Below are 26,136 nucleotides of genomic sequence, written 5' to 3' on the forward strand. Positions count from 1 at the left end.
TAGAATGGTGGTCATTACAAAGTCAGGAAACAACAGGTGCTGGAGAGGAGGTGGAGAAATAGGAACACTTTTACACTGTTGGTGGTACTGTAAATTAGCTCACCCATTGTGGAAGACAGTGTGGCGATTCCTCAAGGATCTAGAACTAGAAATACCATTTGACCCAGTCATCCCATTACTGGGGATATACCCAAAGGATTATAAATCATGCTGCTATAAAGACACATGCACACGTATGTTTATTGCGGCACTATTCACAATAGCAAAGACTTGGAACCAACCCAAATGTCCATCAGTGATAGACTGGATTAAGAAAATGTGGCACATATACACCATGGAATACTATGCAGCCATAAAAAAGGATGAGTTCATGTTCTTTGCAGGGACATGGATGAAGCTGGAAATCATCATTCTCAGCAAACTATCACAAGGACAGAAAACCAAACACCGCATGTTCTCACTCATAGGTGGGAATTGAACAATGAGAATATCTGGACACAGGGTGGGGAAGATCACACACCAGGGCCTGCCAGGGGGTGGGGAGCTGGGGGAGGGATACCATTAGGAGAAATACCTAATGTAAATGACAAGTTGATGGGTGCAGCAAATCAGCATGGCACATGTATATCTATGTAACAAACCTGCACGTTGTGCACATGTACCCTAGAACTTAAAGTATATTAAAAAAAAAAAGAGGGAATGTTAACTTGATTGAGTCCAATTGCACAACATTGGATGGACTGAACTTCTTTAAAAGCAGAATCTCTTTATTTTGTGGATCATGGACCATGCAGACCAGGGAAATTTGCATTAAAAGCATTTGTGGGCCAGGCGCTGTGGGTCACGCCTGTAAACCCAGCACTTTGGGAGGCTGAGGCAGGCGAATCATGAGGTCAAGAGGACGAGACCATCCTGGCCAACATGGTGAAACCCCATCTCTACTCAAAATACAAAAATTAGCTTCGCATGGTAGTGGGCACCCATAGTCCCAGCTACTCAGTAGGCTGAGGCAGGAGAATCGCTTGAACCCAGGAGGCAGAGGTTGCAGTGAGCTGAGATAGTGCCCCTGAACTCTAGCCTGGGCAACAAAGCAAGACTCTTTCTAAATAAATAAATAAATAAATAAATAAAAGCATCTGTGGACATTTCTTAGTAGCTACAGACGTATCAAAAAACTTAACCTCTCTGAGTATCATTTTTCTAACTTGTAGAATAAGGATGCAATACCATCATCACAAATATTTGTGGTGATTAATTACAGAAGGCTAAAATTACTTAGTACAAGACCTACTAAACACTGGGTTCCAGAAAATAACTCACTACAGTTACCTTCAACATTCCCTAATCTATGGTCTTGTATGCATGTCATGGGATTTAGTCAGTTCAGGCTACTATTTTAATTTAAAAAACAGCAACAACAACAACATAGGCTGGATGAGCTATGAACAGTATAAGTTTACATCTCACCATTCTAGAGGTTGAAAAGTTCAAGACCAAGGCACTTGCAGATGTGGTAGCTGCTGAGGTCCTGCTTCCAAATTCATAGCCAGTGGTCTTTCTGTGTCCCCACATGGCAGAAGGGGAAAGGAGTTCTCCAGAGTCTCTTTCATAAGGGAATTAATGCTACACGTGAGGGCTCTACCTTCATGACTTAATCACCTCTCAAAGGCCCCACCTACTAATATAATCGTTGAGAGTTAGGATTATAACAAATGAATTTTGGAGGGACACAAACATTCAATCTACAGCAGATTCTGAATTGTGTACGTACAAATCTTGGGATATATTCATTTATTCTTAGTTCCAAGACCGTGCGAAACAGTGCATTGATTTGCCACAATTGAGATGTGAGCCTCGTGCTATTAAGGAGCTGCTAAAACACAGATAGGGTACAGCTTAGTGAGTCAGGCTGCATGGTTCTGCCCTGATCTGCGAGCTATGCTATGAGATTGTCAAGAGCATAGTCAAAGTCACGTGGCACAATGAACAAGGGAAAGAGCTGGAAGAACAGCCCTAGACTCACTTTTGCTCAGGTATGAAGTCACCATGGTTAGAGTCAGGGATGGAGAGAGAAGGTCTAAAAAGTACACCTGGGTTCTCATGGGGGTTTTCCCCTTCAGTCATGCAGAGATGAATGAGTGAATGAATGAATTAATGAAACGTAAGCAGAGCCTTAACCTACAGAATGAGAGAAAATTTCTGCAATCTAACCATCTGACAAAGGTTTAATATCCAGAATCTACAAGGAACTTAAAACAAGTTTACAAAAAAAAAACAAACAACCCCATTAAAAAGTGGGCAAAGGACATGAACAGGCACTTCTCAAAGGAAGACATTCATGCAGCCAACAAACATATGAAAAAAAGCTCAACATGGCTGATCATTAGAGAAATGCAAATCAAAACCACAATGACATACCATCTCACACCAGTCACAATGGCAGTTATTAAAAAGTCAAGAAACAGTAGATGCTGGCAAGGCTGTGGAGAAATAGGAATGCTTTTACACTGTTGGTGGGAATGTAAATTAGTTGAACCATTGTGGAAAACAGTGTAGCTATTCCTCAAGGATCTAGAACCAGAAATACCATTTGATCCAGCAATCACATCACTGGGTATATACCCAAAGGAATATAAATCATTCTATTATAAAGATACATGCACACATATGTTTATTGCAGCACTATTCACAATAGCAAAGATTTAGAATCAACCCAAATGCCCATCAATGATAGACTGGATAAAGAAAATGTGGTACATATACACCATGGAATACTATGCAGTCATAAAAAGGAATGAGATCATGTCCTTTGCAGAGACATGGATGAAGCTGGAAGCCATTATCCTCAGCAAACTAACACAGGAACAGAAAGCCAAATACTCTATGTTCTCACTCATAAGTGGGAGCAGAACAATGAGAATACATGGACACGGAGAAGGGAACGAAACACGCTGGGGCCCATGGGGTGGGTGGGGGTAGGAAGAGCATCAGGATACATAGCTAATGCATGCAGGACTTAATACCTAAATGATGATGGGTTGATAGGTGCAGCAAACCACTGTTGCACACATTTACCTATGTAACAAATCTGCATGTCCAGCACATGTATCCCAGAACTTAAAATAAAATAAAATAAAAAAGAAATGTAAGCAGATCCTTTTCCCCAGAAAATATCCATTGTGCTCTGTAGCTTATGAAAAATAATGAGATGCAGAAGAATGAGCCAACAAGAGCCCTCATAGAGCATACAGTCACTCACCATCTGAAAAGCCATTTCGGACACTTCTTTTTTGAACATCTCCTTCTTCCCATTTATCAAAAGTTGTATTGATTTATTTCTCCACTGTATCTCTATTAACCCTGAGAAAATAAAAGAAGATTACATTTAAGCAAGTCAGAAGAACCTTCAGATAAATGCTAGCTTCCACATCTCCACAAGATAGACAAAAGCGCTTATTACCTAAGAGCCCGGGAAGTAAAACAATAAAGTAAAAAAAAAAAATACAAAAATGAACAACAAAAGTGTGTATTACAATTCAAAAGAGATGCATCAGTGCCATCATGCCCAATAGTGGTAGGCATTTAGGACAGAGGCCAAAACACGGAAAGTGGTAAAATAAAAATTTGTGGTCGGTGGGGAGGTTGTGGGGGGTGGGCTCGGTGGCTCATGCCTGTAATCCCAGCACTTTGGGAGACCAAGGCAGGTGGATCACTTGATGCCAGGAGGTTTGAGACTAGCCTGGCTAACATGGTGAAACCCCGTCTCTACTAAAAATACAAAAAATAATTAGCTGGGCATGGTGGCACGTGCCTGTAGTCCCAGCTACTCAGAGGCTGGGGCAGGATAATCACTTAAACCCAGGAGGTTGGGGGTGCAGTGAGCCGAGATCGTGCCACTGCACTCCAGCCTGGGTGACAGAGCGAGACTCTGTTTCAAAAAAAAAGAAACTCTTTTTGCCTAATATAGTAGGAGTATGGATTTTTTTAATTCTTTTATTTTTTAGATAGCCCTCGGTATGCAAATTTAAAAATATCCAGCCATCCCATTACTGGGTATATACCCAAAGGACTATAAATCATGCTGCTATAAAGACACATGCACACGTATGTTTATTGCGGCACTATTCACAATAGCAAAGACTTGGAACCAACCCAAATGTCCAACAACGATAGACTGGATTAAGAAAATGTGGCACATATACACCATGGAATACTATGCAGCCGTAAAAAATGATGAGTTCATGTCCTTTGTAGGGACATGGATGAAATTGGAAATCATCATTCTCAGTAAACTATCACAAGAACAAAAAACCAAACACCGCATATTCTCACTCACAGGTGAGAACTGAACAATGAGAACACATAGACACAGGAAGGGGAACATCACACTCTGGGGACTGTTGTGGGGTGGGGGGAGGGGGGAGTGATAGCTTTAGGAGATATATCTAATGCTAGATGACGAGTTAATGGGTGCAGCACACCAGCATGGCACATGTATACATACGTAACTAACCTGCACATTGTGCATATGTACCCTAAAACTTAAAGTATAATAATAATAAAATAAAAATAAAAAAATAAAAAATATGTAGAAAAAACAACTTCTAGTACAAGAAATTCCAAACTGATAGAGGCAGCGTGTTGTTGTTTTTCTTGTTTTCCATACTTCTCTCATACAGGAACTCTATTTGTTTTTCTTGCCTCTATATTCACCTTTATTTCTTTAAAATAATTAAGTTTATGGACAATTGTCCAATCCATTACCTTCTCATGCTCTGTTCTGAAATCTTTTTAAAGATAGGATTTTTTAAATAACCTCTTCATAACAGAATTCACGAACGATACAATTCATCCACTTAAAGTGTGCAATTCAATGTTTTCCACAGTGTGTTTAGAGAGTTGCATGACCATCGCCGCAATCTATTTTAGGATAATATCATCACCCCAAAAAGAATCCCATTAGCCAGCGCTCCTCATTCCCCGACATGCGCACACACGCAGCCATAGGAAACCACTAATCTACTTTCTGTCTCCATAGCTTTGTTTATTCTTGACATTTGATTTAATAAGAATTGTTATGGACTAAATGTTTGTGTCCACCCTCAAATTCATGTGTTGAAATCCTAAGTCCAAATGGGATGAAAGGAGGAGATGGGGCCTTCGGGAGGTGATGAGGTCATGAGAGTGGTCTTCACGAATGGTCTCAATGCCCTTAGAAAAGAGATCCCAGAGACCTCGCTCCCTCTTTCTACCATGGGAGGGCCCAGCAAGACGTCAGTCATCTATGAACAAGGAAGCAGGTCCTCTCCAGGCACTCAATGTACCAGTGCCTTGATCTTGACCTCCCAGCCTCCAGAACTATGACAATAATTTCTATTTTTTAAGCCACCCCATCAACGGCATTTTTTGTTAAAGAAGCCCAAACTGACTAAGACAGGAATCAAACAATATATTGTCCTTTGTTATGGATTCTTTGACTTCGCATAATGTTTTCAAGGTCCACCCATGTTACGCAACATAACCTTCTTTGTTTTTATGGCTGTATATTCCATCATATGGATACCCCCACATATTCTCTATCCATTCATTAGACGATAGACATTTGGGTGAGTTCTATTTATGAAAAATGCTACTGTGAATATTCAGGTACAAATTTCCATGTGGACAGATTATTTCATTCTCTTGGGTACATACTTAGGAGTGGAGTTGCTGGGTCATATGGTAACTCTATGTTTAACTTTTGAGGAATGGCCAGACTGTTTTCCAGAGTAGGTATGACACTTTCCATTCCCACCAGCAGTGTAGGAGGATGCCAGCTTCCCCATATCCTCACCTATAATTATTATTGGCCTTTTGAAAATGGCCATTCTAGTATGTGTAAAGTGATATCTTATTGATTTAAAAGATTAATTTTTATATAATAGTAAAAATACATATTAATAGCATTGTAGACACTTTGGATAACAGAAAAGAAAATTAGAGTAAAAGAGCTAGTCTGATACCTGAAATAGAAAATCAATAATAAAAAAAACCATTGCTCTAGAAACATATGGGCAAGGGATATGAACAAAAAATTCAGAAAAATGGAAACATAAATGATTCCCAAGCATGTTCAGAATGAAAAATCACCATGCTGAATGAAAATTAAAGCTATTCTTGAATATTTTCCTCCATGAGTTTAGAAATTTTGCAAAAAGTCTAAAAATTCATCTAATGACAAGGCTGTGATAAATCTGGCATTCTCATGTTGCTAGTGGGAGTGTCAATGCTATTCATTTTATGGACGGCAATTTTCTGGACATCTATTGAACTCACAAATCATATCCCATTTGAGAAATATATATGAAAGTGGATTACATTTGACTACCCTTATGTAAGCCACATCTGGACGAGAACAGTTGCAAAGAGTTTGGTCTCTAAGTTTATTCGTACCCAGCAGATCAGCTTCTGCAAAATTGCTTAACAGTGTATTAGTATTAGGATAGTGAATAAAATGGGAGAGTTTTACATGTATACTTATTATCTTGCTCAGTATTTTATCCCACTTGTTCTAGAATTTTCTGTAAACTCTGCTACTTGGTTTGAAGAGTTTTAGTCATCCTTTAACAATTTTTTAAAATTTAGTTTGTAGATTCCATTTGGTTAGGAAATCAACATTGGAAGTAAGGCTAAAATCTTACAATACGAAAAGAGATCCACTCATATAGCTTATGATTATTAGATTTGGACTACTTTTAATCATGGAATAATCCTATGTATTGGTGTAAGAGTTGATGAATGACTTTAGCTGTATGGATATATAACAGTCAAACTGCAAACATTTTGCATCCCTTTTGTGACCTAATTTACAGACATTTAAATTGTGTTGTAGTTCTGCTTTGCCATTTCATAAGCTGTTTCAGAGGTTAAAAAAAATCATATCCCGTTTGAAAGAGTAATTCAATTTGGAGTAATTTATTCTACAGATATACTTGTCCTTGTATGACCTGATGAATGTACGTGTTTATTCACTTCAACATTCTTCATAAATAAAATAAAACTTGAAATGGCCCAATTGTTTATCCATAGGGGAACTAGTAAAGGGCCATGATGATACATCCATATGATGAAATAGCATTAATTTTCATAAGAATGTCAAAGATCGCTAAAAACTGATGCTGAAATAGTATTAAGATCTATTGTTAATGGAAAAAAGCAAAGTAAATAACAATGTGCAAAACTTTTACTCTTCAAATAAAAAGGCAGAAAAAGTACAAATGTGTTCCTATAACCGTAAAGAAACTCTGGACACTCATGTATATAAAATAACACCATGGGACATATTTAACTGTGTTTGAGGAGCAGATTATGTGAATTTATTACTCCTTATGAAGTTAATAAATTCTTTAAAAACCTCCACTTAAATTTTTCATGTGAAAAAATACATTCATGTACATAAAACTTTCATAATACTATGTGGATGTCACACGAACCAAATTAAAATTGCGCTAATTTTCATATTAAAATTACATTATTTTTATCATTCATGATACACATTCTATCAGGTGTATTTTCAATAGAAATTTTAATTAAAATTCAATTTGCCACCCATTAAATTTCACTAACAGGATTTCAATTGAAAACATTTTTATACTGCACTTAAATTTTGGCTATTTAAATTTATTTTAGAAATCAAATTATTTCATGGGATTCAAATATGCTACATCTTAAATTCCTTTAATTTTTAAATTTCTCACAAGAATCTGTATGCATCTCCACAGGAAAATAAAATGCAACATTACATTCTTTGAATACAACTTCAAATACTAAAATCCTTGCTTACAAAGTAATGCATTTTATAGGACATAAATTTTTCAAAACATTTAATACAAATTTCAGCCAGGGATGGATGTGTATGCCTATAGTTCCAGCTACACAGGAGGCTGAGGTGGGAGGAACACTTGAGCCCAGGAACTTGAGAACAGCCTGGGAAACATAGTGAAGCCTTGTCTTTTTTAAAAATGTATAGGCCTTTGGGAGGCTGAGGCGGGCGGATCACGAGGTCATGAGATCGAGACCATCTTGGCTAACACGGTGAAACCCCATCTCTACTAAAAATACAAAAAATTAGCCGGGCTTGGTGGCGGGCACCTGTAGTCCCAGCTACTTGGGAGGCTGAGGCAGGAGAGTGGCGTGAACCCGGGAGGCAGAGCTTGTAGTGAGCCGAGATAGCGCCACTGCAGTCTGGCCTGGGCGACAGAGCGAGACTCTGTCTCAAAAAAAAAAATAAATAAATAATTTTAAAAATAACATGTATAGCCAGGCACAATGGCTCACGCCTGTAATCCCAGCACTTTGGGAGGCTGAGGCAGGTGGATCACAATGTCAGAAGTTCGAGACCAGCCTGGCCAACATGGTGAAACCCCGTCTCTACTAAAAATACAAAAATTAGCCATGCGTGGTGGCGGGCGCCTGTAATCCCAGCTACTCAGGAGGCTGAGGGAGGAGAATCGCTTGAACAAGGGATGCAGAGGTTGCAGTGGGCCAAGATCGTGCCATTGCACTCCAGCCTGGTCAACAAGAGCAAGACTCTGTCTAAAAAAAAAAAAAAAAAGTATAAAATTCTCAAATTTTGAATAAAATTTATTATTCCTTGACATACTAAAGACACAATAGAGAAATAGGAAAATGATATGAATAAGGAATCAAAATGATAAAAACACAAATGTCCTGAAAATATTTTTAAATTTAAGTGACCATGGAAATAAATATGAAAACCACAATCAGATATCATTCTCACCCACAATACTGATGGAAATAAGAAAATCTGACAAAATCAAATTTGAATATGAATACGTGGCAATGGAAACTCATAAACCAGTAGTGGATTTCAGAGAAAACAGCCACTTTGGAGAATAACTTGGTTATATCTACTTATAACTTGGTATATACACATACCCTTGAAATTAACGTGTGCGCAAGAAAGTGCTTTAAAAAAAGTCCATTGTATTATGGTTGCAAAAATGGACACATTGATTATAATATGATCATTGCCTTAATGCTTTAGGGCAGTTAACATAGATTGTTGAAACCACATGTTAAACACTGACAAATATTAACAATATAATATTGGTTAAAATTAAATTGCAGAAGAAGTTGTAAGCATGACACCAAGTAAATGCAATTCTTAAGTAATATAAAAAATGTTATTTAAAATATAAGCAAAATACATAAATCATGAAGGGAGATTAAGACCCGTTTCTACGTAGTGGTAACAGCCGAAAGGAGCAAGATGCATTCCAGAAATTTCATATACTACTTCAATTTTATTTTAAAAATTTTATGTACTGCCTATGTTGTATGTGTTATTTTAAATAATGGACAAGGATATTATAAACTCTGCAGAAGCAAGTGTAATCGTGTATTTTCCTGCCCACATTAAAGATGGCCCAGATGCTTGCACTGACCCCATTGACCGCCCACAGCCACCACGGCGACCGGAAGTCTTCAGAAAGTCCTCCTCCTCTGTGAGTATTATTTCAAAAAAAGCTGAGAAGTAGAGAAACTGAAGCCTAAGGAGATTCTCCCATTTGCCCCTTCTTCCCCTAAAGTCACCACCTGCTGCTTTCCTGGAGCGCTTACCAGCTGAGTTTCAGGAGCCCCAGGGAAGAAGCGGAGGCTTGTTGCTAGGACACCGCCAGGCTGCTCTGTGTTCTGTTCCCCTTGGTCAGCAAGGAAGGAGTACCCCAAAGGGAGAAGTCCATATGAGGCTGTCAGAAAAGGAAACAGGGCCCTCTCCTTGTTAAAAAAGAAGAAGAAGAAAAAAAGGAAGTTCTGCATCCTGTTAGTCATAGCTTAATTTTTTTCCAAGTTGCTTTTGCCAGGATGTAGCTTTGACAACTTTAGTCACCTCTCTCATACTCAATTGTTTGAAGTTTCTGTAATAACAATTTTTATACTAATGTTTATGTTCTTAATAGTAATAATTTTACATTGCAACTGTAATACTTTAATTATTAGAAGTGTCAGTCTAAACAAGCATATGAAAGCTTTCTTTAAAAAAAAGCAGTGTTTATTTGGGAATAAAGCATTGCAATTGGGAATATGCACACCATAGTAAACTATGTGTATATTGACGTGAGGGAGGAGAAAAGGAAAAAACAGTTAGGTAGACAACTAAGGATGGTCCTCGGAGAAGCAGACTGCCTGAAAAATCACAGCTACAGGTAAAAACAGAGCAGCTTGGGGAAAACTCAGACTGCAGTGCAAAGATAAGCAGGCAGATAAGCAGGCAAGGTCCAGCATAGAAGCCTTTTGTTCTTCCTGTGATTAGCAGATTCCCAGGAAAAAGCTCCCTCCCCTTTTCAGATATGTACATTGCGGGCTCCCTGGGAGCTTGCATGGGGAGGGTAAGGGGGCTTGCATATAACAAGCCCACAGTTATACAAACAAGAGAAGCTATGCTTTGTGCTTACCTAGAGACATTCCACTGCTGCATAGATAGGGAAAGTATACAGACAGTTTTACAGATAAGAGAAGTTACTCAAACAGCTATAGAGATGAGAGGAGTTTCTTATAAAAGTTTTTGCATTCAACTGTAAAATGGCTCCTCTCTCCCTTGCAGAGAGCTTTCTTCTTTAGCTTATTAAATGTTTACTCCAACCTCACCCTTTGCATCCATGCTCCTTAATTTTCTTGGTCATGAGACAACTAGCTGAATAACACCTGAGACAACAAGACCATTGACCCTGATCTGTTTCACAGGGACATAAAGGAAGGCAAAAATGGAGAGGATTGCATATTGTTTTGAAATAATGAGGCTTGACTACAGAGATCAATAACAAGAGTGACACTCATCTGAAGTTGGACAGGCAGTTGCTGGGCAGCTTTCCTTGCAGAACTATTTTTTGTTTAAGGTTGCAATTATCTTTATGCAAGGCTGAGGGTATTGTAATCTTTTTCATTATCAGGGACACAGGTGTGAGACCACTTTCTTCATTGCCTTTCTGGTTTTATTTGTCAGGGTTTTCTTAACATTAGTGACTCCATTTTTATTCTGACAACTTTCACATTACTCTTTGTATTCAAGATCTTTCTCTGAAAAAAACATTGATTAATCATTCTCTAATTAAATTTTGATGTCCCTCCATGCCAGGATGGACCTGTCCCAGTTGCTGGTCTCATCCCATGTTGTGGGGGTTGATTAGTGACTAGGAGTCAATATCAAAACTACTTTTAGGGCTGGGTATGGTGGCTCATGCCTATAATCCTAGCACTTTGGGAGGCTATAGAGGGAACATGACTTGAGCTCAGGAGTTTGAGACCAGCCTGGGCAACATAGTGAGACTTCATCTATAAATAAATAAATAAATAAATAAATATAACAACCCACAAGAGAAAGACGGAGAGATCTAAAATCAACACCCTAACATCACAATTAAAAGAACCAAAGAAATAGAGAAGCAAAACCAAACAAATTCAAAACTTAGCAGAAGACAAGAAATAACTAAGATCAGAGCAGAACTGAAGGAGATAGAGACACACAAAAAGAAATCAAAAAATCAATGAATCCAGGAGGTGGTTTTTTGAAAGGATCAACAAAATTTATAGACCGCTAGCAAGACTAATAAAGAAGAAAAGAAAGAAGAATCAAATAGATGCAATAAAAAATGATAATGTGGATATCACCACTGATCCCACGGAAATACAAACTACCATCAGAGAATACTATAAACACCTCTATGCAAATAAACTAGAAAATCTAGAAGAAATGGATAAAGTCCTGGACACATACACCCTCCCAAAACCAGGAAGAAGTTGAATCTCTGAATAGACCAATAACAGGCTCTGAAATTGAGGCAATAATTAATAGCCTACCAACCAAAAAAAGTGCAGGACTAGACAAATTCACAGCCAAATTCTACCAGAGGTACGAAGAGGAGCTGGTACCATTCCTTCTGAAACTATTCCGATCAATAGAAAAAGAGGGAGTCCTCCCTAACTCCATTTTATGAAGCCAGCACCATCCTGACACCAAAGCATGGTAGAGACACACACAAAAAAGAGAATTTTAGGCCAATATCCCTGATGAACATCGATGCGAAAATCCTCAATAAAATACTGGCAAACCGAATCCAGCAGCGCATCAAAAAGCTTAACCACCACAATCAAGTCAGCTTCATCTCTGGGATGCAAGGCCGGTTCAACGTATGCAAATCAATAAACATAATCCATCAGATAAACAGAACCAATGACAAAAACCACATGATTATCTCAATAGATGCAGAAAAGGCCTTCAACAAAATTCGACAGTCCTTCATGCTAAAAACTCTCAATAAATTACGTATTGATGGAATGTATCTCAAAATAATAAGAGCTATTTAAGACAAACCCACAGCCAATATCATACTGAATGGGCAAAAACTGGAAGCATTGCCTTTGAAAACTGGCACAAGACAGGGATGCCCTCTCTCACCACTCCTATTCAACATAGAGTTGGAAGTTCTGGCCAGGACAATCAGGTAAGAGAAAGAAATAAAGGATCCTCAGTTACGAAAAGAGAAAGTCAAATTGTCTCTGTTTGCAGATGACATGATTGTATATTTAGAAAACCCCATCATCTCAGCCCAAAATCTCCTTAAGCTAATAAGCAACTTCAGCAAAGTCTCAGGATACAAAATCAATGTGCAAAAATCACAAGCATTCCTATACACCAATAACAGACAAACAGTGAGCCAAATCATGAGTGAACTCTCATTCATAATTGCTACTAAGAGAATAAAATACCTAGGAATCCAACTTACAAGGGATGTGAAGGACCTCTTCGAGGATAACTACAAACCACTGCTCAACGAAATAAGAGAGGACACAAACAAATGGAAAAACATTCCATGCTCATGGATAGGAAGAATCTATATCGTGAAAATGGCCTTACTGCCAAAGTAATTTATACATTCAATGCTATCTCCATCAAGCTATCACTGACTTTCTTCACAGATTTGGAAAAAACTAAACTTCATATGAAACCAAAAAAGAGCCTGCATAGCCAAGACAATCCTGGGCAAGAAGAGCAAAGCTTGAGGCATCACGCTACCTGACTTCAAACTATACTACAAGGCTACAGTAATCAAAACAGCATGGTACTGGTACCAAAACAGATATATAGATCAATGGAACAGAACAGAGGCCTCAGAAATAGCACCACCCATCTACCACCATCTGATCTTTGACAAACCTGACACACACAAGCAATGGGGAAAAGATTCCCTATTTAATAAATGGTGTTGGGAAAACTGGCTAGCCATATGCAGAAAATTGAAACTGGACCCCTTCCTTAGACCTTATACAAAAATCAACTCAAGATGGATCAAAGACTTAAACATAAGACCTAAAACCATAAAAATCCTACAAGAAAACCTGGGCAATACCATTCAGGACATAGGCATGGGCAAAGACTTCATGTCTAAAACAGCAAAAGCAATGGCAACAAAAGCCAAAATTGGCAAATGGGATCTAATTAAACTAAAGAGCTTCTGCACAGCAAAAGAAACTATCATCAGAGTGAACAGGCAACCTACAGAATGGGAGAAAATTTTTGCAATCTATCCATCTGACAAAGGGCTAATATCCAGACTCTACAAAGAACTTAAACAAATTTACAAGAAAAAAACAAATAACCCCATCAAAAAATGGGCAAAGGATATGAATAAACACTTCTCAAAAGAAGACATTTATGCAGCCAATAAACATACGAAGAAAATGCTCATCACTGGTCATTAGAGAAATGCAAATCAAAACCACAATGAGATGCCATCTCATGCCAGTTAGAAAGGCAATCATTAAAAAGTCAGGAAACAACAGATGCTGGAGAGGTTGTGGAAAAATAGGAACACTTTTACACTGTTGGTGGGGGTGTAAATTAGTTCAACCATTGTGGAAGACAGTGTGGCGATTCCTCAAGGATCTAATACTAGAAATACCATTTTCCCCAGCAATCCCATTACTGAGCATATACCCAAAGGATTATAAATCATCCTAAGATAAAGACAAATGCACATGTATGTTTATTGCAGCACTATTCACAATAGCAAAGACTTGGAACCAACCCAAATGTCCATCAATGATAGGCTGGATTAAGAAAATGTGGCACATATATACCATGGAATACTATGCAGCCATAAAAAAGGATGAGGTCATGTTCTTTGCAGGGGCATGGATGAAGCTGGAAACTATCATTCTCAGCAAACTGTCACAAGATCAGAAAACCAAACACCACACATTCTCACTCATAAGTGGGAGTTGAACAATGAGAATACATGGACACAGGGAGCGTAGTATCACGCACCAGGGCCTGTGGGGGGTGGGGGACTATGGGAGGGATACCATTAGGAGAAATACCTAACGTAGGTTACGGGTTGATGGGTGCAGCAAACCACCATGGCACGTGTATACCTATGTAACAAAACTGCACGTTCTGCACATGTAACCCAGAATTTAAAGTATAATACAAAAAATTAAAAATTAAAAATTAAAAAAAACACTTTTGGGCCACAAGGAAGGTTCAAAGGTTGTGATTCTCAGGATAAGTCTACATGGAGTCCATTAGTGTGTTCTGTAGTCTTTTGCTCTCATTTTAAAGTGGTGGGCCAGCATTATTTTGCTAGGAGTTGTACTGCTGCAAAAATTTAACAAATAACAGATACAAAATTTTAAAAGGAGAAATACAAAGTAAGGGGAAATACAAATTAATTGCAATATCCGTTTCAGTTTCCAGTTATGTGAACTGAATTTATGCAAACTGAGTTATGCAATTATGAAACTCAAAAGCATTAGCTATTGAGCCATAAACCTAGATTCCAAGACAGCTAATTGAATAACTCAAATGACAATAAGGAGCTAGGTGAGACATGTTGTAGCCATGTGGCCTGCTTTTTTCTTTTGGATACATGGGTCTCAGAGGAGTTTATCTCATAGGAATTTTTATCAGAGGTATTTATCTAGGTACAGCATGTAGTATTACCAATTACACAGACATTTTCTTATCTAACCAAGGGATACTAGAGGATTTCTTAGGTTATATTTTGTTAAGTTATGAGCAGAAGCAACTGATTGTGAAATTTCAATTATACACATTAACCTGCCAAGTTGCAAAAGTAATATTAAGGGGGGCAAAAAGCTAATTATGATATCCTTGTTCCAATGTTTTGGGAAAAGTTATACAGTGTAAAAACATCAACTTTTTCTCCTGGTTTGCAGATTGAATGTCTCCAGTCATGATATTGGCCAGTTTGGTGAACTCTTTATGTGTTTCACACATCAGCCTTGAGGCTTGCCTTAAGATTCATCTAGTTTCAGTTTCTAGGGCTTTAAGAACAGAGTGGCAGCTGGGCATGGTGGCTCACACCTGTAATCCCAGCACTTTGGGAGGCCGAGGCAGACGGATCACCTGAGGTCAGGAGTTCAAGACTAGCCTGGCCAACATGGTGAAACCCCATCTCTACTAAAAATACAAAAATTAGCCAGGCATGATAGTGGGTGCCTGTAATCCCAGCTACTCAGGAGGCTGAGGTGGGACAATCGCTTGAACCCAGGAGGTGGAAGTTGCAGTGAGCCGAGATCATGCTGTTGCACTCCAGCCTGGGAGACAGAGTGAGACACCATCTCAAAAAAATAAATAAATAAAAACAAAAAAATAAAAAATAAAAGAACAGAGTAGCTTGTAGCTTTTGTTTCAAGTTGGAGAAATTGTAGCCAAATATTGAGGGAAATCAGGAGAATTCAGGATCTAGTTTAGTCTACAGGTAGATAACAAGAACATGGAAACAGTGCACAGGGCCACAACCTAATCACAGGTGTATTATAGTTTTTACTCAGAAATATAATTTTTCACAGGGTGCAGTGGCTCACGCCTGTAATCCCAGCACTTTGGGAGGCTGAGGCAGGTGGATCACGAGGTCAGGAGATCAAGACCATCCTGGCTAACACGGTGAAACCCCATCTCTACTAAAAATACAAAAAATTAACTGAGCATGGCAACATGCGCCTGTAGTCCCAGCTACTCGGGAGGCTGAAGCAGGAGAATCACTTGAACCCAGGAGGCAGAGGTTGCAGTGAGCGAGACTCCGTCTCAAAAAAAAATAAAAGAAATATAATTTTTCTCACTATATTGATTATATACAAATCTCAGATTTTAAAACCTCTTGAGGCTACGAAGCCACAGCAAGGCAAACTCTACATATTATTTATAGTCGTAAGGTTCTTGGGCCTGCCAGGAGGTGACAGCTCTTATTCACTCACTGTAAGTATGGGAACTCTTAAAGTCAAGCATTTTATTCACATTCTTAACATGACATTTGGTTATATAGCCCATGTTTCCAATTGTATCCTGCTTTTAAAGAGAGAGGATTTTTATTGAACTTATATAAATAAGTATACTCATGAATAGTTTCCAGATTGTGGAGGAATCAAGTAGAGAAAAAAGCAAATGCTTCCATGTTTTTTCACAAAAGTACACTTTTTAAAAAATTGATGTAAACTAAAGAAAGCTTATGAGAGAAAACTCATAAATCTGAAAAAAAAATTAAAGAACCAATAACTTTCTTATTCATCATCCAACAAGATGAAAGAACCAACAGTGTTTTCCATAAAAGTCATAAAAATATAAATTACTTAGTTTCATATAATTAATGTTTTCTTTTGCTTGATCTTGATTAGCAGTTTTATAAACCTGTCAGTTTCTTTATGAGAGTTCTGGACATTTTTATTTAATCCAATAAAAGTTAACAGAAATATGTGTTCAGTAGTACTTCTTAGAGTCTTTTTCATGTAAAGTAATTTTGGACTCTACCTGATTACAAATATGTTTAGAGAAGAATTCAAAACAATATCTGCAAATGATATAAATTTAGAATATCCATGGTTAAAATCTGAATACATAAACCAGATAATATTTGAAGATGGCTGACTACATGCAGCTGGGAAGTGCCACTTCCATGGAGAGGATGCAAAATATCAAGTGAATCTTTACACTTTCAGAAGATGTTTTGAGATAAAACACTGAAAGTTGATAGAGAGGCTGATACGGTTTGGCTCTGTGTCCCCACCCAAATCTCATCTTGAACTGTAATCCCCAGGTATCCAGGGAGGGACATGGCGGGAGGTGATTAGACCATGGGGGTGGTTTCCCCCATGCTGTTCTCATGATAGTGAGGGAGTTCTGAGATCTGATGGTTTAAAAGTGGCACCTCCCCCTTCACTGTCTCTTTCTCTCCAGCTGCCATGTAAGACGTGCCTTGCTGCCTCTTCACCTACCGTCATGATTGTAAGTTTCCTGAGGGCTTCCCAGCCATGCAGAACTGTGAGTCAATTAAACCTCTTTTGTTTGTAAATTACCCAGTCTTGGGTAGCTCTTTATAGCAATGTGAAAATGGACTAATACAGAGGCAATGCAGACACTGTGACTGAAGATGGAAAAAGTAGCGTAGCCTGCTCAAAGTTGCCAGGCACCACGATTGGCCCACAGACGTGAACCAGACCCAAACAAAGAGTGAGTAAAGGAACCCCAGGGCACCACATTCCCACCATGGACTTCTGAGATCCAAGCAACCGGAGCTCCCATGACCCAGGTAGAACCTTTGGATTGGCAGGAGGACTGCCTAGAGAACATGCAGAGGTGCAGTTTGAACCTCAATGGAGCCCAGAAGGCTTTGCTGTGCTGGACAGCTGCAGTAAAACACGATCCTGGGTGCCCATCCTCTGAGGCTGCCCATCCTGCACTGAGTGGCTGCAGCTCCTGCTGTCTGCCAGGCTGGGATAGGGCAGTCCCCAGGCATACTCAGTCACAAGCCCAAGACAGGTCCCATCACCAGTGCCGCAGGACTGAGATGCATCTGAACCACACAGCACCATGCTTGCCAGTCCCTCCCAAGATCACCTGTCTGGACGTTCACACAGGAGGATGCCCACAACACAGCCTTCACTGCCTCACCTGAGGGTTTTCTTTACAACCTGGGAGCAGTTCACCATATCACAGCCAGTGTGGCCAGAGGACAAATCCACGGGGCAAGTCCCAACTCCCCAGGACTCAAGCACACCACCCAGGGGTATGGAGTAGAGATTTGTGTCCTGATCCCAAGGGGTGAAGGAGCTCCCACTGTCAGAAGACAGACTAGATGGTGGTGAGGGTTTATGCATGGGACTCCCTTCGTAAGACAGGACTGGGAAGGGTTTGGCTTGATCACTGCAGTTTCTCCCCTGGGGCGTTCTGAGGCCCAGAACACCTGGAATGGCTCAGCAATCTGGGCAAAGATGCTTGAGATGAGCCTAGTCCCTCAGGCCTACTGCCGGGGCCAAATGTAGGAGGGAGACCCACTGGGTCAGGGAAGCATGAGCTGGATGGGCTCCAGGGCCAACCACTAAGCTGAAAACTCCAGGCTGCCCGCTTCCCCTAAGCAAGCTCTGTGGGTCAGGAAGGGGCCTCTGTTCCTCCCTCAAGAGGTGTCCCAGCAGCCTGAGAACTGCCCTTAGCCTCCCACAAACGTCAGTCTTTCACCCACCTGAGGGAGCCTAGTCGCAGGCTTGCCCAACCCAGGCCCACCCAGTTTTCCTCCTTTAGCCCCATCACAGCAGAAGGCAGAATGGTACGCCTGGGAGCCCCGTGCCATGCCAATCAGCAGGAATGTCCCTGCATTTCTTCTGATAAACAAAGGCCAAGTAAAATTTTCACTGCCATCACTGCAATTGACTCTTTTTTCTTGAGACGGAGTCTCAGTCTGTCGCCCAGGCTGGCGTGCAGTGGCCCAATCTCCACTCACTGCAGCCTCTGCCTCCCAGGTTCAAGCAATTCTCCTGCCTCAGCCTCCCCAGTAACTGGGACTACAGGCGCGTGTGATCACACCCAAACAATTTTTTTATTTTTATTTTTATTTTTATTTTTTATTTATTTTTTATTTTTTTGAGACGGAGTCTCGCTCTGTCGCCCAGGCTGGAGTGCAGTGGCGCGATCTCAGCTCACTGCAAGCTCCGCCTCCCGGGTTCACGCCATTCCCCTGCCTCAGCCTCCCGAGAAGCTGGGACTACAGGCGCCGCCACCACGCCCAGCTAATTTTGTTTTGTATTTTTATTAGAGACGGGTTTCACCACGTTGGCCAAGCTGGTCTCAAATTCCGGGCCTCAAATGACCCACCCGCCTTGGCCTCCCAAGGTGTTGGGATTTCAGGCATTAGCCACCGCACCCGGCCACTGCAATTGACTCTGCAAACGCCACCTACTGGGCAGGTCAACGTGCACAGTCCATCACAACTTTATCTGACGTCTTTGTACAGCACTCAGCTGACTTTTACTTACAAGCGACACCTACTGGCCTATAGTGTGAGCAGCCCAACTCAACAAGCGTCTGCTGACAAGTGCACACAGCACTGGGGAGCAAGCTAAGCCTCCAGAGACTTCCACCACCCCATCCCTGTAGGAGACAGTGAGCCTGAATACATGCAGAGTTCACCACTCCTACAACCTACAAATAACCAGCATTTGAGAAAACTAATACAATAAAGCTATCTATAAACAAAGAATTCCTAGAGAGACTAGCCCCCTAAAAGCACATAGAAGCAGACTGGGCATGGTGGCTCACGCCTGTAATCCCAGCACTTTGGGATGCTGAGGAGGGCGGATGGATCACTTGAGGTTAGGAGTTTGAGACCAGCCTGACCAACATGGTGAAACGCTGTCTTTCCTAAAAATACAAAAATTAGCCGGACTGGTGGCACACGCCACCAGTACAGGCTGTACCGACAGCCTATAGTAGCTGTAATCCCAGCTACTTGGGAGGCTGAGGCATGAGAATTGCTTGAACCCAGGAGGCAGAGGTTGCCGTGAGCTAAGATCGTGCTATTGCATTCCAGCCTGGGGGACAGAGCAAGACTCTGTCTCAAAAAAAAGAGAAAAAAAAAGAATTTTAGAGATTGAAAACCAGTCTCTTGCACTAATCCAGTTAAAGAAAAACAAATTTTAAGTAGCAAACAAAGACTTTGAGAAATATGAGATAATATAACGTAAGCACCGTACAACAAATTACCATTCTCGAGAGAGAGGAAAAAGTGAGCAGCTTAGAAAACATATATGAAGGAATAATTCAGGAAATTTTCTCTAATCTTCCTAGAGAGTTTGGCATTCAGATTCAGGAAATTTAGAGAACTCCTGTGAAATACTAAACAAGATGACTATCCCTAAGGCATACAGGTATCAGACTACCCAAGATTAATACTAAAGAAAAAAAATCTTAAAGGCAAAGAGACAAAAGGGCCAAATTACCTGAACAAAAAAACCCATCAGACCAACAGGGGACTTATCAGCAGAAATCTTACAAGCCAGAAGAGAATTGGGGCCTACTTTTAGCCTCACTAAATTAAAAAATTGCCGACGAATAATTTCAAATCCCACTAAACTATGCTTAATCAGGAGAAATAAAATATTTTCATGACACACTAACACGAAGGGAATTCACTACCACAAGATCAGCCCTATAGGAACTGTACAAAGGAGTTCTAAACATGTAGATGAAGAAATGATACTTGCTACCACAAAAGTACATGTAACTACAAAGCTCACAGACCCTATGAATCAATTACACAATTGAGACTACAAAGCAACTAGCTAAAAACACTATGACAAGGAAAAAGCTCATATATCAATATTGAATGTAAATGGCCTAAACTGTTCACTTAAAAGACATGGAGTGGGGCCAGATGCGGTAGTTTACACCTGTAATCCCAGCACTTTGGGAGGCCGAGGTGGGCAGATCACCTGAGGTTGGGAGTTCGACACCAGCCTGACCAACATGGAGAAACCCCGTCTCTACTGAAAATACAAAATTAGCTGGGCGTGGTGGCTCATGGCTGTAATCCCAGCTACTCGGGAGACTGAGGCAGGAGAATCGCTTGAACCCAGGAGCCAGAGGTTGCAGTGAGCCGAGATCACACCATGGCACTCCAGCCTGGGCAACAAGAGCTAAACTCCATCTCAGAAAGAAAAAAAAAGACATGGAGTGGCAAATTTGATTTTATAAACAAAAAACAACCTTCTGCCCTGAAGAGACCCACTTCATATGTAATAACACACACAGACTCAAAGTAATGGAATGAAGAAAGATCTAACACGCAAAAGGAACACAAAAATAAGAGGATTTTGTTGCTATTTTTGTGTCAGCTAAAACAGACTTTAAACACACAAGAGGGAAAAAAGCAAAGAAGGATATTATACAGTGACAAAGGGCTCAATTGAACAAGAAGATTTAACTATCTTAAATACCTACACATGAAACTTCAGAGCACCCAGATTATAAGCCAAATACTACTAAACCTGAAAAAAAAAGACAGCCATACAATAATAGTGAGGGACATTACTCCCCACTGACAGCACTAGACAGATCATTGAGGCAGAAAACTCACAAAGAAAAACTAGACTTAAACTAGACTCTTGACCAAATGAATCTAACAAATCTATACAGCACACTCCACTCACAACCATAGAGTATATATTTATCTCATCTGCATGTGGAACATTCTCTAAAATTGTGTGCATACTTGATCATTAAGCAAGTCTCAATATATCCAAAGAAATCAAAATTATATCAACCATCTTATCAGACCACAGTGGAATAAAATTAGAAATCCATACCAAGAGGAAATTCAGAACTACACAATTACATGGAAACTAAGCCACTTGCTCCTGAATGATTTTTAGATAAATAACGAAATTAAGGCCGAAATTTAAAAAAATTGAAACAAATGAAAACAGAGAAACAACTTCTAGGATATAGGAAAAGCAGTGTCGAGAGGAAAGTTGATCATACTACATGCCTACATCAAAAAGATAGGAACATCTCAACTTGAAATCCTAATGTCGCACTTAAAGTACAGGAAAACAACAAAAACAATTAAACCCAAAGCTAGAAGAAGAAAAGGAACAACTAGAATAGAGCAGAACTATATGACATTGAGACCCAAAAATTCATACAAAGTATCAATGAAATGAAAAATTGGTTCTTTTAAAGGATAAACAAAATGGATATACCATCAGGTCGATTAACAAAGAAAAAAATAGAGAAAATTCAAAAACCATAATCAGAAAGTACAAAGGAGACATTATAAATGATGGAATGTAATTACACGGAATTACAAAAGATCATGAGAGACTAGTATGAACATCTCTATGTGCACAAACTGGAAAATCTAGGTGAAGCGAATAGATTTCTCAAAACACCCAGTCTCCCATGATTGAACCAGGAAGAAACTGAGATCCTGAATAGATCAGTAATGAGTTATAAAACTGATTCAGTTGGCCGAGCACAGTGGCTCACGCCTGTAATCTCAGCACTTTGGGAGGCCAAGGTGTGCAGATCACGAGGACAAGAGATTGAGACAGGCCTGGCCAACATGGTAAAACCCCATCTCTACCAAAAATACAAAAATTAGCTGGGCATGCTGGTGCACTTCTGTAGTCCCAGCTACTTGGGAGGCTGAGGCAGAAGAATCGCTTGAACCCGGGAGGCAGAAGGTGCAGAGAGCTGAGATCGTGCCACTGCACTCCAGCCTGGCGACAGAGCAAGATTCCATCAAATAAATAAATAAATGAATAAATAAATAAATAAATAAATATAAATTTTAAAAAAAACCTGAATCAGTAATTAAAAAAAAAAAAAAACTACCAATCAAAAAAAGCACTGGACCAGACAGATTCATGGCCAAATTTTGCCAATGTACAAAGAAAGCTGATACCAATCTTACTGAAACTGTTCCAAAAAATTGAGGAGGAATTCCTCCTTAACTATTCCTATGAAATCAGTGTCACCATGCTACCAAAATCTGACAAGAACACATGAAAAAAAACTACAGGCCACTATTACTGATGAACACAGATGCAAGGCCAAGGAGGGCAGATCGCTTGAGGTGGGGAGTTTGAGACCAGCCTGGCCAACATGGTGAAATCCCATCTCTACTAAAAATACGAAAATCAGCCAGGTGTGGTGGTGGGCGCCTGTAATCCCAGCTACTCAGGAGCCTGAGGCAGGAGAATTGCTTGAACCTGGGAGGCAGAGGTTGCAGTGAGCTGAGATTGCACCACTGCACTCCAGCCTGGGTGACAGAGCAGGATCCGTCTCAAAAACAAAACAAAGGAAAAAAGAAAACCCACCATCAACATCATACTGAACGAGAAAAATTGAAAGCATTTTCCAATAACTGGAATAAGAAAAGGATGTACCCTCTCACCACTCCCATTCAGCACTATATTGGAAGTCCTAGTCCGAGTAATCAGGCAAGAGAGAGAAATAAAGGGTATGCAACAAGAAAAGGAGAATTAAAATGATTTCTGTTGAATAACAACATAATCTTATACCTAGATAACTCTAAAGATTCCTCCAAAAGAGTCCTAGACCTGAAAATGACTTCAGTAAAGTTTTTGATACAAAATCAACATACAAAAATCAGTAGCATGTCTGTATATCAATAACGTTCAAGCTGAGGATCAAATCAACAAGGCAGTTCCATTTACAATAGCTAAACACATACACACACACACACACACACACACACACAAAATACCTAGGAATACATTTAACCAAGAAAAGTTTTCTACAAGAAGAACTATAAAAGGCTGGTGAAAAATATCATATGTGACAAAAACAATCTAGAAAACATTCCATGCTCATGGATTGGAAGAATCAATATCACTAAAATGGCCACATTGCCCAGAACAATCTACAAATTACATGGTTTTCCTATCAAACTACCACTGTCATTTTTCACAAAATTAGAAACAACAATTCTAAAATTTCTGCTATCTGCCCATCTGACAAAGGGCTAATATCCAGAATCTACAAAGAACTTAAACAAATTTACAAGAAAAAAACAAACGACCTCTTCAAAAAGTGGGCAAAAGATATGAACAGACACTTCTCAAAGGAAGACATTTACGCAGCCAACAGATGCATGAAAAAATGCTCATCACTGGTCATCAGAGAAATGCAAATCAAAACCACAATGAGATACCATTTCATGCCAGTTAGAATGGTGATCATTAAAAAGTCAGGAAACAACAGATGCGGGAGAGGATGTGGAGAAACAGAAATGCTTTTACACTGTTGCTGGAAATGTAAATTAGTTCAACCAGTGTGGAAGACAGTGTGGCAATTCCTCAAGGATCTAGAACTACATATGCCATTTGACCCAGAGATACCATTAATGGGTACATACCCAAAGAATTATAAATCACGCTACTATAAAAACACATGCACATGTATGTTTATTGTGGCACTATTCACAATAGCAAAGACTTGGAACCAACCCAAATGTCCATCAGTGATAGACTAGATTAACAAAATGTGGCACATATACACCATGGAATACTATGCAGCCATAAAAAAGAATGAGCTCATGTCCTTTGCAGTGACATAGATAAAGCTGGAAACCATCATTCTCAGCAAACTATCGCAAGGACAGAAAACCAAACACTGCATGTTCTCACTCATAGGTGGAAACTGAACAATGAGAACACTTGGACACTGGGGGCAGGGGGAACATCGCACACTGGGGCCTGTCGTGGGGTGGGGGCGGGGGAGGGATAGCACTAGGAGAAATACCTAATGTAAATGATGAGTTGATGGGTGCAGCAAACCAACATGGCACATGTATCCATATGTAACAAACCTGCATGTTGTGTACATGTACCCTAGGACTTAAAGTATGATAATAAAAAAAGAATAACACATATTAAAGGAAGTTGTGAACTCGAAAAAAAAAAAGTACAAGATATATAGTAATTTCCCAAGGGTTTTTCTTTTTTTTTCCTTTTTCTTTTTTCTCTTTTTTTTTTTTTTTTTTTTTGAGATGGCGTCCCGCTCTGTCGCCAGGCTGGAGTGCAGTGGTGCGACCTCGGCTCACTGGAACGTCCACCTCCTGGGTACTTGTAGAATAATGTACTTACATTATTCTAGTAATAACAGCAATAGACAAAATGTTAAAGGGACAACATATATAAAACCAATACCATCAATAAATACCTTGGATATCTTCAATTGAGAGACTTTGTTAGCTTTCCTGCGTTTTGTGGTGGAATGGTGAGACTTCAAAGAGTATCCATAAAAGCTAGTTTTCATGTTAATCAGGAGAATTTTCCTTTCTAGAGCCTGTCATGCATAAACAGAACTGCCTTGACTTTCTTCACCCCGGGTCTTCAGGAAATGTGTCAATGGACGGAATAGTCACAAATTGAGCCACGGTTAGAAAAAAATTAAAAGCACTATTGTTATTTTCTTCAGATATTCTTGAGGGAAAGGCATGGGGATACAGCCAATGGGTATCTTCCAGGTTACGTATCTGTCCCCAAAGTCTGTGTGATGGGCAAATGTTACCCAGCCCCTCTCTGTTTTGGACACTGGAATCAAGGATGCATTTCTATTCATTCATTTCCAATGAGAACACTGGATTCTCTCTTCCACACTCTCTGACTGACTCACTTTACAAACTCTGCTGTCTAAGATAGGACACGAGGTAAGGGTCCCTTTCACTAATGCTTCTGAAGAGCAGCTCCAGGGCCCGGTCCCCTTTCTTCTCCACCATGGTCAGCAGGGTGTCGTTCTTGCTCTGCCGTGTCTTTGCCTGCTCCACCAGCTCCTTCTCATTCTCAGTGAGAACCTCATTGTCTTGGAGATCATCGAGCACCCCTTTCAGGTCCCCCATCCTGGCTTGGAGTTGCCGGTGGTTCTCCTTCACAAAGGCTGCACCTGGATGAAAGGGGGTGTTGCAGACTCTGAGAATTGCTCTCTTATAGGATTTAGGATCTGCACCAAATGAAGATTCATAACTCCAGGGTGGGGGATGGGTCTTTTTTATGTATGTATGTATGTATGTATGTATTTATTTATTTATTTATTTTGAGAGGGAGTTTCGCTCGTTGCCCCAGCTGGAGTGCAATGGCACGATCTCAGCTCACCGCAACCTCCGCCTCCCGGGTTCAAGTGATTCTCCTGCCTCAGCCTCTCAAATAGCTGGGATTACAGGCATGCGCCACCATACCCGACTAATTTTTGTATTTTTAGTAAAGGCAGCATTTCACCAAGTTGGTCAGGCTAGTCTTGAACTCCTGACCTCAGGTGATCCACCT

General features: G+C 40.0%; 1 protein-coding gene across 21 annotated transcripts in view; it reads right to left on the minus strand.

Annotated features, from left to right (window-relative positions):
- Window positions 1-26,136, minus strand: part of CARD8 (caspase recruitment domain family member 8) — a 114,134-nt gene that overhangs the window by 37,858 nt on the left and 50,140 nt on the right. For 11 of the 21 annotated variants that reach the window (XM_063657265.1, XM_054462036.2, XM_054462033.2 and 8 more), the window contains one exon: window positions 24,256-25,756. The exons of 4 other annotated variants lie outside the window; for them this stretch is intronic. In XM_063657265.1, coding sequence (XP_063513335.1) covers window positions 25,491-25,756 — 266 coding nt within the window. In that variant the 3' untranslated portion in view covers window positions 24,256-25,490. Of the gene's footprint in view, window positions 1-3,259; window positions 3,361-9,621; window positions 9,750-24,255; window positions 25,757-26,136 lie in introns of those variants that run through there. 6 more of the 21 variants (XM_054462030.2, XM_054462025.2, XM_063657268.1 and 3 more) reach the window with 4 other exon arrangements.

The sequence above is a fragment of the Pongo pygmaeus genome, chromosome 20 (assembly GCF_028885625.2).
Source record: "Pongo pygmaeus isolate AG05252 chromosome 20, NHGRI_mPonPyg2-v2.0_pri, whole genome shotgun sequence".
Classification (NCBI taxonomy): domain Eukaryota; kingdom Metazoa; phylum Chordata; class Mammalia; order Primates; family Hominidae; genus Pongo; species Pongo pygmaeus.